This window comes from Ambystoma mexicanum, chromosome 8 (assembly GCF_040938575.1).
Source record: "Ambystoma mexicanum isolate Mex_15411 chromosome 8, UKY_AmexF1_1, whole genome shotgun sequence".
NCBI lineage: Eukaryota > Metazoa > Chordata > Amphibia > Caudata > Ambystomatidae > Ambystoma > Ambystoma mexicanum.
Genome location: NC_090929.1, coordinates 434,665,817 through 434,680,128, shown reverse-complemented (window position 1 = coordinate 434,680,128; position 14,312 = coordinate 434,665,817). Strand labels below are relative to the sequence as shown.

The window sequence follows — 14,312 nt, the reverse complement described above, 5'->3', positions numbered from 1 at the left end:
TGAGTGTGTATATTGTAGTGTATGCATTGGGTGATAGTGTGTATGCTGTGTGTGGTTAAGTTACTTTTGGCTCAAAATGTTTCCTAGAATTATTTGTTTTCTTGCTTCAGTGTATTTTGTGATGCATATGCTGCCGGGGAAAGTGTCTATGCTATGTGTGGCTATGGTAATGTTGGCTGAATATTGTTCCCAGAATGATGTCCTTTCTTGCTTGAGTGTATGTTGGAATGTGCAAGCTGTGGGGATTGAGTGTATGTTTGTAATGTGTACGCAGTGAGGGTTAGTGAGTATATACTGTGTGTGGTCATGTTCGGTGAATGTTTCCAAAATTAGGTCTTTTCTAGCATCACTGTATGTTGGAATGTGTTCGCTGTGGGGGTTGAGTGGGGTGACTGTGTATGTTAAAGGGTCTGGTTGGCTCTAGGATTGGAACCTGCCCATGCTAAGCACCATTTATAGGTTGGAAGGTTTGTTCTGGTGTCGCAAGATCACAGGAGTGGTTAGGGGTTTAGCCAGGACCCCAATTTGGTGCGTATGAGAGGTGGGTTTACTCCTGGTTATCTTGTCTGATTCGGTATCAATAATCCTTCTAACACGGTAGTTAGTGCGATACAGGTTCGCTTTTATTGATGGTTTATGAAAGATTCCACTTGATACAATGATTAGTGTGTAGAACACTGTTATGGCATTTTATGCCTTGGTGCGGTCAGCCGACACGTGTTTCAACCCAAACGGGTCTTTCTCAAGGCAAGTATGTCATGCTGCGGTCCCTGGGTGGGGTTCAGCTGCAGGGAGCAACGCATCACAGACACTACTCAGACGAAGAGCCCAATAGGAGCTAGACTGCCATAAGGACAGCCACCCACAATAAAACAAGAACCCCACCCAGGGACCGCAGCATGACATACTTGCCTTGAGAAAGACCCGTTTGGGTTGAAACACGTGTCGGCTGACCGCACCAAGGCATAAAATGCCATAACAGTGTTCTACACACTAATCATTGTATCAAGTGGAATCTTTCATAAACCATCAATAAAAGCGAACCTGTATCGCACTAACTACCGTGTTAGAAGGATTATTGATACCGAATCAGACAAGATAACCAGGAGTAAACCCACCTCTCTGACTGTGTATGTTGTGTGTGGTTATGATAATGGGGTGAGTGTATGTTTTGTATGGCCATGATAATATGATGGTTGTGTATGATAGGGGGTCAGTGTGTCTGTTATGTGGTTCAGTGTGTGTGTTTGAGGTTATGATAATGCAGTGAGTGTAGGTTTTGTGTGGTAATAATGAGGTGAGTTTTTATGTTGCGTGGGGTCATCCTGGAATTATGTATTTTTTTGTTTGTTGCTTGAGTGTATGTTGGAATGTGTACGCAGTGGAGGTGAGTGCGTATGCTGAGTGTAGTTATAGTTGCTGTGCGTCTGGATGGCCTGGTTGCTGACCGTGTGGTTGGCGTGTATTTTTCACATTTTCTCATATTTTGCACTCTTTCCATTGGAAAACTTGGTTGTTGCATGCAATATATATATATTTATTTTCAATCCTTAATATCGCACAATTGGCCAAGTAGATTTCCAAAATGTGTTTTCATTGCACCAGTTAAAGATAAAATCTAGGCGCCTGCAATAAATTAGGAAAATTGAAGCAGCCAATTTGGTGATATTTGGCCTGAAGAAATATATTTTTTTTCCTATGGGAAATCCTCACGTTAAAAGCTGTTAGAACGCAATCCAAGTAAAAATATATTAAACTATGAAGCCGTTAGTGTACAAATCAGAAATGTTACAAGTACAGGCAGTTGCCTGGAAATATTACTTTAGAATATTTTCAGATTTTTCATGCAAGCGTTCGAAAGTTATTCAGAAAAGTACATTTCGGGAACTCCATAGACACTCTGAGCCACATCACGAGTTGGGCGGTATTCCGGCGGTAAATCCGCTGGAAATATACCGCTGAAAAGCAATTACCATTGCTGCCACTTGGTCTGGCGGTATTACTGCCGGATTACAAGTGGCGGTGTAAATTCGTTATTTTTTTGTAGCCCGTTGGACTCAATAGGGAATTTTCAGCACAATTACTGTGGCGGTAATTCCACCAAAAATGGGCAGAAAGTCAGCGGTTTTACCTCAAGCTCAGAGCAGTAATGCGGCAGTAACGCTATTACCGCTATATTTTTACTGCACCGCGCAACTCGCGAGGAGGCCCTCTGTTAACCTTAACTATGATATATATATATATATATTCATTGAAAAAACTTTGTTAAAGGGACGTTAAGGTTACAAGTAAAACCGAAAAACCTCAGAAATTCTGAAGTTATGATAAGCTAAGTAACCATAACTCGCGCCACCACCATGCACTGCCAAGACTAACACCCAGGACATCAAAGATGACATCACAAATGTCATCTTTGTGATGACAAATGTCCCTTTCCATGACTGTCTGCAAAAGGCAAAGAGAGAACCCTATTCCCATATTGCCACGAGCACAAGCCATCTAAAAATGTTGAGAGCCCACTCAAATTTTGCCCCCTCCTGATAAAATCCCACCAAACTTTTCAAAAACATTTATATCTAGATCTAAAATCATTTTGAAAACATGTGTGCAGATTCGTCAAATGGCACCATATTTATAAGCCTTTGCAATATTTTGGGACCCTCCTCTAATTTTGTTGCCTCTTGACAAAACAGCACCACACTTTGCAAACCCTTTCAGTATCAGGTCTAGAATGAAGTTCCAGAATTTCATGCGGTTTCATTGAGTGGCGCCAAAGTTATAAGCCATCCAAAAACTGCTGTTCACCCCTCTAATGCACAAATAAGCATCAACGCCCACGAACATCTCCAATGTTAGCGAACATCACAAGACTGCCCCGGACTGTTCACGGACATCGGAGAAGAAACGCACCTGTTTTTTGGCTTTTTTAAGGCCATATCCCATCCCATCCCATCCCATCCTCATCCCTCACCTCCCCAGACATAGTTTCATTTGTTTGACAAGTGCAGTGTTGTATTATTTACAAGTTTTCTTTGCAATGTTCGCGGACGACGGCGGCTGTCTGCGAATCCAACATGGCAGGCGTCTCCCAAAAATATGACGCACCTCATGCTTTTCACCATCCAATCAGCGAGTGAGTCGGATGTCTGTGGACCTCATATCAGGCCTCTGGGCCAATCGGAGGCCCGTCCGCGGACCGAACAGGGAAATTAGTCTGCCGACCGAACCCAGATAAAACTAATTTATTTGTACCTACATTTTGGTTGTTTCAAAAAAACAGCTGGATGGATTTACAACAAATTTACAAAAGCACTAATTCGGGACTAAGCCGCTGCACCTGCTGCAAAATTGGTGAAAATCCGTCCAGCGGTTTAGGCTCTAGGCTTGAGCAAAATATTTTTTACATTGAGTCTATGGGAAAAACCACATAATTTGGGACCACCCCTAACTTTGCATGCCCCCCCCACCCCCCTTGACGAAACCTAACCAAACTTTGCAGGATCAATCTGACGGAGCCATATACTTTTTTTTGCAACATTTACTGAGGATTCGTCCAGGGGTGGGGGGGGGGGCAAAGTTATAAGCTGCCCAAAAAGTGCTCTTCCTATGGGTTGAGCAACTTAACCATAACTACAAGGCCACTACTGCAGGCCCTGTAATACACATATATACATGATTCCATGACAGCAGGTCGTTGAGTTGCAACTATGCCTACTGCTTGCTGTTTAGATATTGAAAGAAATGAGGAATCGTGGGACAAAGATGGTATCAATCAGAAATAACATTACCAAAGATCAGTAATGTGGTTGTTTTGAAGGCAAGTGTTTAGTTATGGTTGCCATTCATTTCATTAACTGGTTTCAATGCTTTTAAGTGAAACTTGGTGCACGTCATGTTATATACACTTCTAGAGTGCAGCCTACACCAGCTAGGGCATGTACTTCGTTTTAAGGAAGAGTGGACTGGTAAAATAATGTGAGACAGCAACAAATATGAAAGATGTCTGGATGTGAGTACAGTGTTATACAAGATTGTATGCAGTTGTTAGATTAAATGTTTTAATAACCAGTTTCTTCTCTTTCTAAGAACCCCTGAAGCGAATTCTCGTGCCACCAGCCCAGAGTTCGAGCAGTTCCAGCTCCTTCCCGCTGTACCGTCGTCCTATCTCACCCGCGCCAACAAAAATGAGTTCCTTAACCTGGTTCCAGACATCGAGGAAATCCGGCCTGGGTGAGAAATTAGCAGTTCACGTAAAATGATCGCATTGAGGAACATTAATCTTCTGGGACTTTGTATAAGGGGGGTCACAGTTTAGGGGTGGTGAGATGACATGCTCTTAATGTTTAAGGCTGATTGCTTGCTTGTCACTGGAATGGGTTTGCTATGACAGAAAAGGGGTTCTCAAATAATTTGATGACTCATTTAACATGTCCTCCGCTCATTGGTGTAGTCTACAGTGTTGATTCATGCACCTATAGTGTGAATGCACACTGTGAACTATGGCTCTTTTTATACTCAGAACTTCATTCTATACAGAAGCATAACCTACAGACACCTAAGCACTCTGTATTTAAAATCCATAACATGTGCCTGCCTCCCGCCAACCTTTTGCATAGAGCAACCTTCTTAGTAATGTCTCATCAGTCCTGTGAATGGAGACTGCTAGTTTCACCCCTCCCTCATCAAAGTCTGAGCTAATGCCACTACTGCAATTGAACAGAGCAGCTTGAAGATGTTTTATACGCACATTCCCTCTGTCTGTAAAAAAATGTTATGACACAGGCTGCACTTTACTGTTTGCTTTTATGTTTCTCTGCTCTTGTGTGGTTGTAATCCTTTGAATTTGAACACGCAGCTCTGTGGTTTCCAAGAAGGGGTACCTGCATTTCCGCGAGCCACAGTCCAACTCCTGGGCTAAGCACTTTGTGGTGGTCCGCCGACCATATGTCTTCATTTATAGCAGCGACAAGGATCCTGTGGAGCGGGCAATCCTCAACTTGTCAACAGCGCAAGTGGAGTACAGCGAGGACCAGCAAGCCATGGTTAAGGTCAGTGTGTTTACACGCATGCGCATACCTCTTTGCCCTATTCCTCCTCTTCATCATGGCAGTCACATCATATACTACTCTACGTTTATAAAGGGTGAGTAGTTCTCCAAACACACCAACACATAAACTAAGAGACGTGCCTCTCTGCGTTTATTCTGAGAAAATCCTTTCACTTCATACTATTCATCCAGCTCACCATTTCTATCTAGACCTCTCAAAGGACTTACTCGTCCAAAAGTCTTTTCCAGCATAGGCAGGATCATTGATGTCATTCACAACTTTCTGCACTAGTGTTAGTGTGAATCCCAGAATGCCTTTTTATAAACCGATTTCACAACCGATTTCACAACCAAAAAAAGCTGGTCAAATTGCTGTTTTTTTATTTAATGTTTAAAAGCTGAGAACTCAGAATGGTGGAAGATCACTTCGAAAAACAGATGCCTCCCTCTTTAATTTTTGGCAGTTATATTATCCCCTGAATTCCCTAGTGAAGTCCAGTCCGCTCAGTTGCATTTTCTGTCTGATGGGAGAGGATCTTAAACTGTAGAAAAATTCACAAAAGTACTGTTTTCTAACAACAAAAGTTCTACTTGTTTCTTAAATAGACCTTAACGTTCAATGTTCTGATGGAATCTCATTTATACACTTCCAAAAGCTCAGGAGAAAAGTGAAAAAGGGAGATATACTTACAAAATGTAAATTGTAGCTGGTTGTACGTGTGTGGAATAAAATAACACAAATTCTCCATGATTACAAAATTGCCCTTTTTTTAATACATCTCTAAACTGCCCAAAAACCCTACGTATGGGATTCAGAGGCTGAGGGCATAGGGAAGAGTGCCAAACTGGTCATCAATACCACCATACCATGCTATGGCACCATCCTTTGCACAACACGTCTTCAGGAAAGAGTTTTGTCCCACTCATCCTCTGAGGGATCTATGGAGGCATCTTATCTACCATCAGACTAAACTGGAATGCCTTTTCATACCCATTCACCACCAGGCCTGGTGTGACTGGGACCACTAATTTTGTTTTTTAATATTGTTGTCGCACCTTCCATGTACGGTAAGCACTTCATTTTCATTTACTAGCATAATCTCTTGTTGGGTATGTCAATCACTTCATCTCAAGTGTTTTTTGCAGTAAGACAAATCTTGAACTAACAAACATGTTTAGGAATAAGCCCTCTTTTATTGTACACTTGCTTCTTTATATGTCCTCTGTTTCAGAGCCTGCTTTTGCCACCAGCCCTCCACCTACTAGAATCTCTGATAAAATTGACTCCTGGAAAATTATTACTGAGCATAATTACCTCTAGCTCAAGACAAATGAACCCCTCTCATACAAAATCTTTTCACATTTCTTTATTTCAATGGCTCCCTAAGCCAATAGGGACCTGGAACCTATTTCTAAATACTGATGTCTGGCCCAACGGGATCCTTAGTCTGTTCAGGACTCTCCTTAAGTAAAGGCATTCATAAAGCTTTATATATGAACACCTGTCAACTAAGTAGAGCTGGTATTAGTAAACCTCATTATATGGACAATTTGAGATGGGTGGTTCGTAATGCTCGTTCCATTTCCGCTGATTCTACTGAAATGTATGCTCACATTCTAGAAAACAAACTAGATTTATAGCCATCTCTGAAACCTGGCTCAAACATATTTCAGGACCAGCCATTGTTGCATTACTGCCACCAGGTTATTTTGTAACCACCCTTTCTCCAGCATTGGATCTTTCATGGATTCACATGCTTAGAATATTCCCCGTCGTCAGGCTGGGAATCCCCGGTACATTATATAGACCCTTTCCCGTAGGAAAACTTTTTCGACGCTTATGCGTCCTATCCACCTCGTTTTGCATCATGCGTGCCCACGCCGTCGGGGCGTCATGACACAAATACAGGCCCCGCCCCCGCGCTCCCTCAGATTTCAACCGTCTTTCAAAGTAGTGGGATCCTCGTGTTTTACTACTAGTGAAAACTAGGTTGTTTTGTCTGTTTCGCTTCGGCGAAGTTCAAATTCTAGGAGAATTATGTCTGGAAAAGCGTTATTTCGCCCGTGTGCAACCTGTGGCCTCAAAAAGGTTTATGAAGGAGATGGCCACATGGACTGTATCTACTGTCTCCACCCACACCACTCGGCGGATACATGTGAAATTTGTCAGGGTTTCTCCCAAAAAACCCTTAAGGACCGAAAAAGAAGGCTGGTCGACTGGCTTAATGACGGAGCAGGGGCCTACCCGGCTTCGGAAGTTGGCTCCACGGCCTCCAGGAGTAGATCGGAACCTCCATCGAAGAAGGTACGGCCAGCTGAAATGCGCTCTGAGGACAAGCATAAGAGGAAACAGGATGGATCTTCCTCATCGCATAAAAAGTCCTCCTCCTCCTCATCATCTAAGACGGAGAGGCTAGCGCTGTCAAAATCCTCCTCAGGGGACCGTCCCAGGTCTTCCATGAGTCGGGAAGCCTCAGCCGGGAAGTCGGCATCCAAATCGACGACGAAGTCTAAGGGCTCGACGACGACGACGACTTGCTCGTCGACCTCGGTGTCATTGACGATGCCTATTACCGTCCAAGCAGCAGCGGGGGGGATTCCCCCGTCAACGGAGACTCAGTCCATGGCGTGGCTGCCCGAGGTCTATGACCCGATCCCCCCGGAAGTCTTACTGCAGCCAGACACGGCCGGCTCGGCGGAAGGAGAAGGTGATCTGGTTCTGCAGCCATCGGATTTAGGCTTACGGCCTTCCACGTCAACGGCGACGAGCGCGAATGGGGGTATGGTACCGATATCGTCCACGTTATTGACCCCCCAGACGGTTTTGTCTCTGGATGTGCTTAATACTCTTCAGAAGCTCCTGCAGCGGCTGGATACGCAGTTCCCTCAGCCCGGGACTTCATCGTCACTTTTGTCTGTACCTTCCGTCGACGAGCAAACGGGTACGGCTCGATCGACGACAAAACACCCGTCGGCTCCCCAGGCAATGAAAGATCGTCCTCGAGCACAGGAGGAGGGTGAGTTGTCGGAGTCCGATTCTGTACTGGGGGACTCAGGGTCAGATATCTCCATGTCACCTTCGAGGGACCCAACATGGAATTCGGATGTAGAGTTAGAGTCTACGAGGAGCCAGTCACAGCCATCTCCCCCGGATGATGTGGGAGCCTTCCATGCAATGATGGGGAAAGCTTGTTCTGAATTCGGCTTGATTCCGGAGGAGCAGAAGAAAGACTGTTTCCTTTTTGACCATATGGGCCAAAGGAGAAAATCAGTATTTGCCATCCCAATCCTGGACCACGTGTGGCAAGAAGGTCTCAAGACGATGCGACATCCGTTCTCGGAGCCAGCCATAAAGGGTCGGATCGAGAAAAAATTTAAAGCTCCGGAGTCCACTCCAAAATGTCTAACATCGCAACCTCTGTCTGACTCGGTGGTGTCGGCGGCAGCGGCTAGGAAGGCCAGGGTCCAGCAAAAATGTTCAACGCCACCTGAAAGCGAAGCTAGGAGACAGGACGCCTTTGGAAAGAAGGTGATCTCGGTCGGAGCGACGACAGTAAGAGCAGCCAATTCCTTAGCGATCGTGTCACGATATGATAGGGAAATGTGGCACAAACTAGCCCCTATCCTAGAACACCTGCCAGACGAACACCGGAAAGCAGCTATGTTACTGGTGCGGGACGGCGAAGAGGCCTCAAACCACGCTATCAATATCGCAGTTGACCTAGCAGAATCTGGGTTCAAACAAATCAACCATGGAGTAGTACTTCGTCGGCAAGCGTGGCTCAAATGTACTACTTTCCGTCCTGAAGTACAGTACAAAGTCCTTGACATGCCATGCGAAGGGGAACACCTGTTTGGCGAAAAGGTTGATGAAGCGCTGAAAGGGATGAAAGAAGACACGGACACTGCTAGGTCCCTCGGCGCCCTTCAAACGGGTAGAAATTTTCGTTCTTTTCGCCCCTTCAGGGGTGCTTCTGGAAACTCCCGCATTGGAGCTTCGAGGGACCGTGGATTCAACAGGCCCTCTTACTCTTCACAAGGGTTCAGACGAGCGTCCCAGTCGGCACGTAGAAGCAGGGATTATCAAGCCTCCAGACGGCGAGGCTCAGGTCCGTCGTCGACGAAGTCCAAGCAAACCAGCAACCAATGACGGCCTTCGGAACGTCCTGGGGGGTCGAGTCTCTCATCACTTCGACCGATGGAAATGCATCACCACAGATCGATGGGTCCTAGACACGATTCGCATGGGTCATGCGCTGCAATTCAAAGACAAGCCTCCGCGTCTTCCTCCTTTATTCTCGACACAGCCCCACCTCCGAATCCTACGACAAGAGGCGGCGCTTATGTTGCAAAAAGGGGCGGTAGAGAGAGTTCCTGTAGCACAGGAAGGACAAGGAGTTTATTCCAGGTTCTTTGTTGTAAAAAAGCCAAACGGCAAATGGAGGCCCATTCTCGACCTGAGGGTACTCAACAAGTGGCTAAAGAGCCTAAAATTCAAAATGCTAAAGCTCCAAGAGGTTATCAGGTCGGTGCAACCCATGGATTATCTATCATCACTAGACCTTCAAGATGCTTATTTTCACATTCCAATACGCCCACGACACAGGAGGTATTTAAGATTCGTCGTCGGGAGAAAGCATTTTCAGTTCAAGGTCCTCCCATTCGGGCTCAAGTCCTCCCCCAGGACGTTCACCAAGTGCTTGGCCCCTATAGCGGCCCATTTGAGGAAGGACGGTCATCATGTCTATCCATATCTAGACGACTGGCTGGTCAGAGGTTCATCCAAGGAACAAACACGAGACAGTCTACGAGCCACAATGTCCGTCTTACAGGAACTGGGCTTCGCAATAAACTTCAACAAGTCCTCCGTAGAGCCTTCGAGGACCTTGGTCTTCCTAGGAGCGGAGTTTCATACACACACAAGCCTGGTGAGACCATCCAGCGAAAGAATTCAAAAACTTCAAAACAAGGCGTCGGAATGGAGAGGCGGTACCAAGGTCTCGGTGCGAAAGTACATGTCCCTTCTAGGGACCATGTCGTCCTGCATTCCGCTAATAAACAACTGTCGCCTGTTTATGAGACCTTGCCAGGAATTTCTAGCGGACCGTTGGGCGCAGAGCCGAGGTCGCTGGTCCGACAAACTGGTCGTCGACGAACAACTAGTTCAAGCACTCGGCTGGTGGAGAGTGTCTACTCATCTAACGAAAGGGATGCCTCTACTGGAACCAGAGTTCCAAAAGACGGTGGTGACGGATGCATCGCTGAGCGGATGGGGAGCTCATCTGGATATGTTACAGGTACAAGGCCAGTGGTCCTTGCAGGAGTCCTCCCTGCATATCAACCTGCTAGAACTGAGAGCAGTGCGATGGGCTCTAAAATCTTTTCTTCCACAACTAAGGGACTCGGTGGTGCGTGTCATGACGGACAACACCACTACGATGTTCTACTTGAGAAAACAAGGAGGGACACGTTCCAGGTCCCTATCGACGGAGGCACAGAAAATCTGGCATTGGGCCCTACAACACAACATACAAATCTTAGCGTTCCACCTACCAGGCGTGAGAAACGTGGAAGCCGATGCCCTCAGCAGAGAAATGAACGAAGTTCACGAGTGGGTACTGAACGACCAACAACTACAACAAATATTCAAGAAATGGGGACATCCGTCCATAGACCTGTTTGCAACGAAGAACAACAAAAAATGCCATCAGTACGCCAGCAGATGGCCTCAGAAGGGCTCTCTGGGGGATGCGTTCTCCTTCCCATGGACGAACAAATTCATGTACGCATTCCCTCCATTTCCCCTGGTCCGGAGGACATTGCAATGGATCCTCAGGTACCCATGTCGTGTAATTCTGGTGGCCCCATACTGGGCCAGACAGGTGTGGTTTTCAGACCTGCTACACTTAGCGGCTGCGGAACCGATGAGATTCAAGAAGACCCCCGACCTTCTGTCTCGACAGGACGGTGTTGTTTGGCATCACGACCCGGACAGCCTCCAGTTGACGGCCTGGCTCCTGACTTCGCCGAATTTGGTCGGCTAACGATTCCGGAGGACTGTCGGCGTATCCTACAAGCGGCAAGAGCACCTTCCACAAACGCCTCATACGCGTACAAATGGAAAAATTTCTGTCAATGGTGTGAGGATCAACCAGGCTTGGCCCCGCAATCGATTAAGCCAGAACAGCTCCTTCCATACTTGCTGCTCTTAGCCCAAAAGGGCCTGTCGGTATCTTCAATAAAAGTACACCTAGCAGCCATTTCCAGGTTTACTCGTCGACGGCACTCGGCACCTTTGTTCAGCGACCGCCTGATTAAGCACTTCCTTAAAGGCCTCTTTCGGATTTTCCCTCCAGAGAAGAAATTTCCGCCGGAGTGGAGCCTCAATCTGGTCTTAACATCTCTTATGAAGCCTCCTTTTGAGCCAATGTCATCATCGTCTCTAAAGTTTCTGTCGTGGAAATTGGCCTTCCTGGTGGCCATCACTTCAGCACGACGCATTTCAGAAGTTCAGGCTCTAATGGTAGACCCACCATACTTACGATTTTTCAAGAACAAGGTAGTCCTAGCCACTAACCCGCAGTTTATACCAAAAGCTCCGTCGGTGTTCCATAAACACTCCTCTATTGTGTTGCCTACGTTTTTTCCGGAGCCATGCTCGGGAGCGGAGCGCATGCTACACACATTGGATGTAAAAAGGGCTCTTAAGTTTTATCTCCATCGTACGCAACCGTTCAGAGAAACGAGACAGCTGTTCGTGGCCTATGGTTTGGGTGCTAAAGGAAAAGCCATTTCAAAGCAAGGACTGTCAAGATGGGTGTCATCTACCATTTCGTACTGCCATTCTAGGGCAGGGAAGCCTCTTCTACGACGGCCAAGAGCTCACTCAACTAGAGCAGCGGCATCGTCGACGGCACTGTGGGCCGGAGTCCCTCTGGGGGACATTTGCATGGCGGCTACCTGGGCGGCTACACACACCTTTACCCGCCATTACTGCCTGTCGCAGCAACATGCCGAAGATACCCGGATGGGACAGGCGGTGCTTCGACACCTATTCCAGTAAGGTAAGCCCCGGCTGAGGGGTTGCATCCTATGGAATTTATGACTGTATGTGGTTCGTTTTCCTGTGTTAACGATTACTGATGTATACATGATCATAGGGAACGGGCCTTGCGAACAAAGTATATGGGTTTGCATGCACGCCTCCTCTTTGGGGGTGGTACTGCTGTGTAATCTATTCTAAGCATGTGAATCCATGAAAGATCCAATGCTGGAGAAGGGAATAGTTTCTTACCTGTAACTCCATTTCTCCAGCATTGGTATCTTTCATGGATTCACATGCGCCCTCCTGCCTCCCCTGAACATGCAAACCGGTTCCCCCACTACTTTGGGGGCCGAAATCTGAGGGAGCGCGGGGGCGGGGCCTGTATTTGTGTCATGACGCCCCGACGGCGTGGGCACGCATGATGCAAAACGAGGTGGATAGGACGCATAAGCGTCGAAAAAGTTTTCCTACGGGAAAGGGTCTATATAATGTACCGGGGATTCCCAGCCTGACGACGGGGAATATTCTAAGCATGTGAATCCATGAAAGATACCAATGCTGGAGAAATGGAGTTACAGGTAAGAAACTATTCCCAAATAGAGCATTATGTAGGGGTGGTGGAGTAGCTATTATTTTTAAATACATTCTAACAGTTAAAACATCCCCGTCCTCCAAGATCCAGAATTGTGCATTTCCTAAAGTGTTAATACAAATTAAACATTTTCTTCAAATTAACCTACTTATTTTGCATCTCCCTCCTAAATATGACAACTTATTTTGCACCAACCTCGTTTGACTTCTATTACTAAAATTTCAACACCATTATTATTGGTAGGGATTTAAACTTGGATTATCATGACCCTAGAGATCCCTATCACAGTTAAAGAAGGACATTTTAGATCTAGGTTTCTCACACCTAGAGTTTCCAAGTACACACATCAGGGTTCGCTCACTGGATTCTCTATTTGCACAAAATATTACCCTCCATCAAGGCACCATCACCTGGGCAGACTTGACTGACCACGCTATCCTTCCTTTCTCCAGCATTAGATCTTTCATAGATTCAAATGCTGTTTGAATATTCCCCATCATCAGGCTGGGAATCCTCTGTAACATTAAGGCAGTTTGCTTTAAATTTGAAACTGCAGTCACTTTAGTGTTCTGTTAGTATTTTTGGGACACATTGTTGTGCAGCCAATAGGCTGGGACTCACTTATCTCCACCTCAGAGGCCATCTTCAGAATATTTTACTGCAAGTTGTAGTGTTGAAGTCCTCTGAAAGTTTTCTTCTTCATTAGACTATCCACACTTTCTTTCTATGCATTTCATCGAAATTTGAATATTTTGGAAAGCCTCCATTGAGTTTTTCCTATGGTGGTGGTTGGTAGTGTTTTTACATCTCTTCCCTCTCAGGCAAACATTTCAGGTGAAGGCCTGTTAGAGGATTCCTCTTCACCCCTTTATAAACACATAAACTTATATGCTGAGAGATAGGATGTACACTGCTACTGTCAGTGTTGCATTCTTTTATTCGATTTAATCTATTTGTGTAAAATACTCTGTGCCTCATTACAAGTTTGCTGGTCTGTAGTTACCGGACCGGCAAACTACGAGTTCTGCTCGCCGGTGCCTTTTCACCCAGCAGGTCGGACCTGGCGGCGGGCGGACCGCCACCCGCAAGCAGAACATGTTGGATGCACCGCCACCATTCTGAATGGTGTCAGTGCATCCGGCCTCCCCATTCCCATTGAGCCCTATGGAGCTCAATGGGAATGAGGAGTAAAGGTTTCCGGCCCCTGGCAATGGGGAAATACAGAGTCCCGCAGGGTTGTAATGGCACGATTGTTCACCATTGCCAGGGGCTGGAAAAATTTGTAAGTTTGGCGGCAGCCTGTCGGTTTTACCGGCAAGGCTACTGCCAAACTTGTAACGCGGCCCTCTGTGTCTAGAACCCAATACATCAAGCAATTCCAATTTTACATCCCGTTATTTTATAATTTTGCAAGGCATTCCATCTAAATTACCATAAAACATATATAAACGCCCACTATTTCAGACAACTAAAAATAATCACACAGTATTAAGATCAAACAACGTGGCATTCTCCATTCATACTCATTCATACAATCAAAAGTGCTGGATATCGAACAATGATCAAGTAAATCTATTTTATGCAACAAACCATTCTATGATATTAATACAAATTGCAGCCTGCACAAC

At 45.9% G+C, this 14,312-nt stretch overlaps 1 protein-coding gene across 24 annotated transcripts in view; it reads left to right on the top strand.

Annotated features, from left to right (window-relative positions):
• Positions 1-14,312, top strand: part of KIF1B (kinesin family member 1B) — a 2,119,562-nt gene that overhangs the window by 2,067,352 nt on the left and 37,898 nt on the right. For all 24 annotated transcript variants that reach the window (XM_069609972.1, XM_069609971.1, XM_069609973.1 and 21 more), the window contains 2 exons: positions 4,087-4,230; positions 4,856-5,048. In XM_069609972.1, coding sequence (XP_069466073.1) covers positions 4,087-4,230; positions 4,856-5,048 — 337 coding nt within the window. The remainder of the gene's footprint in view (positions 1-4,086; positions 4,231-4,855; positions 5,049-14,312) is intronic.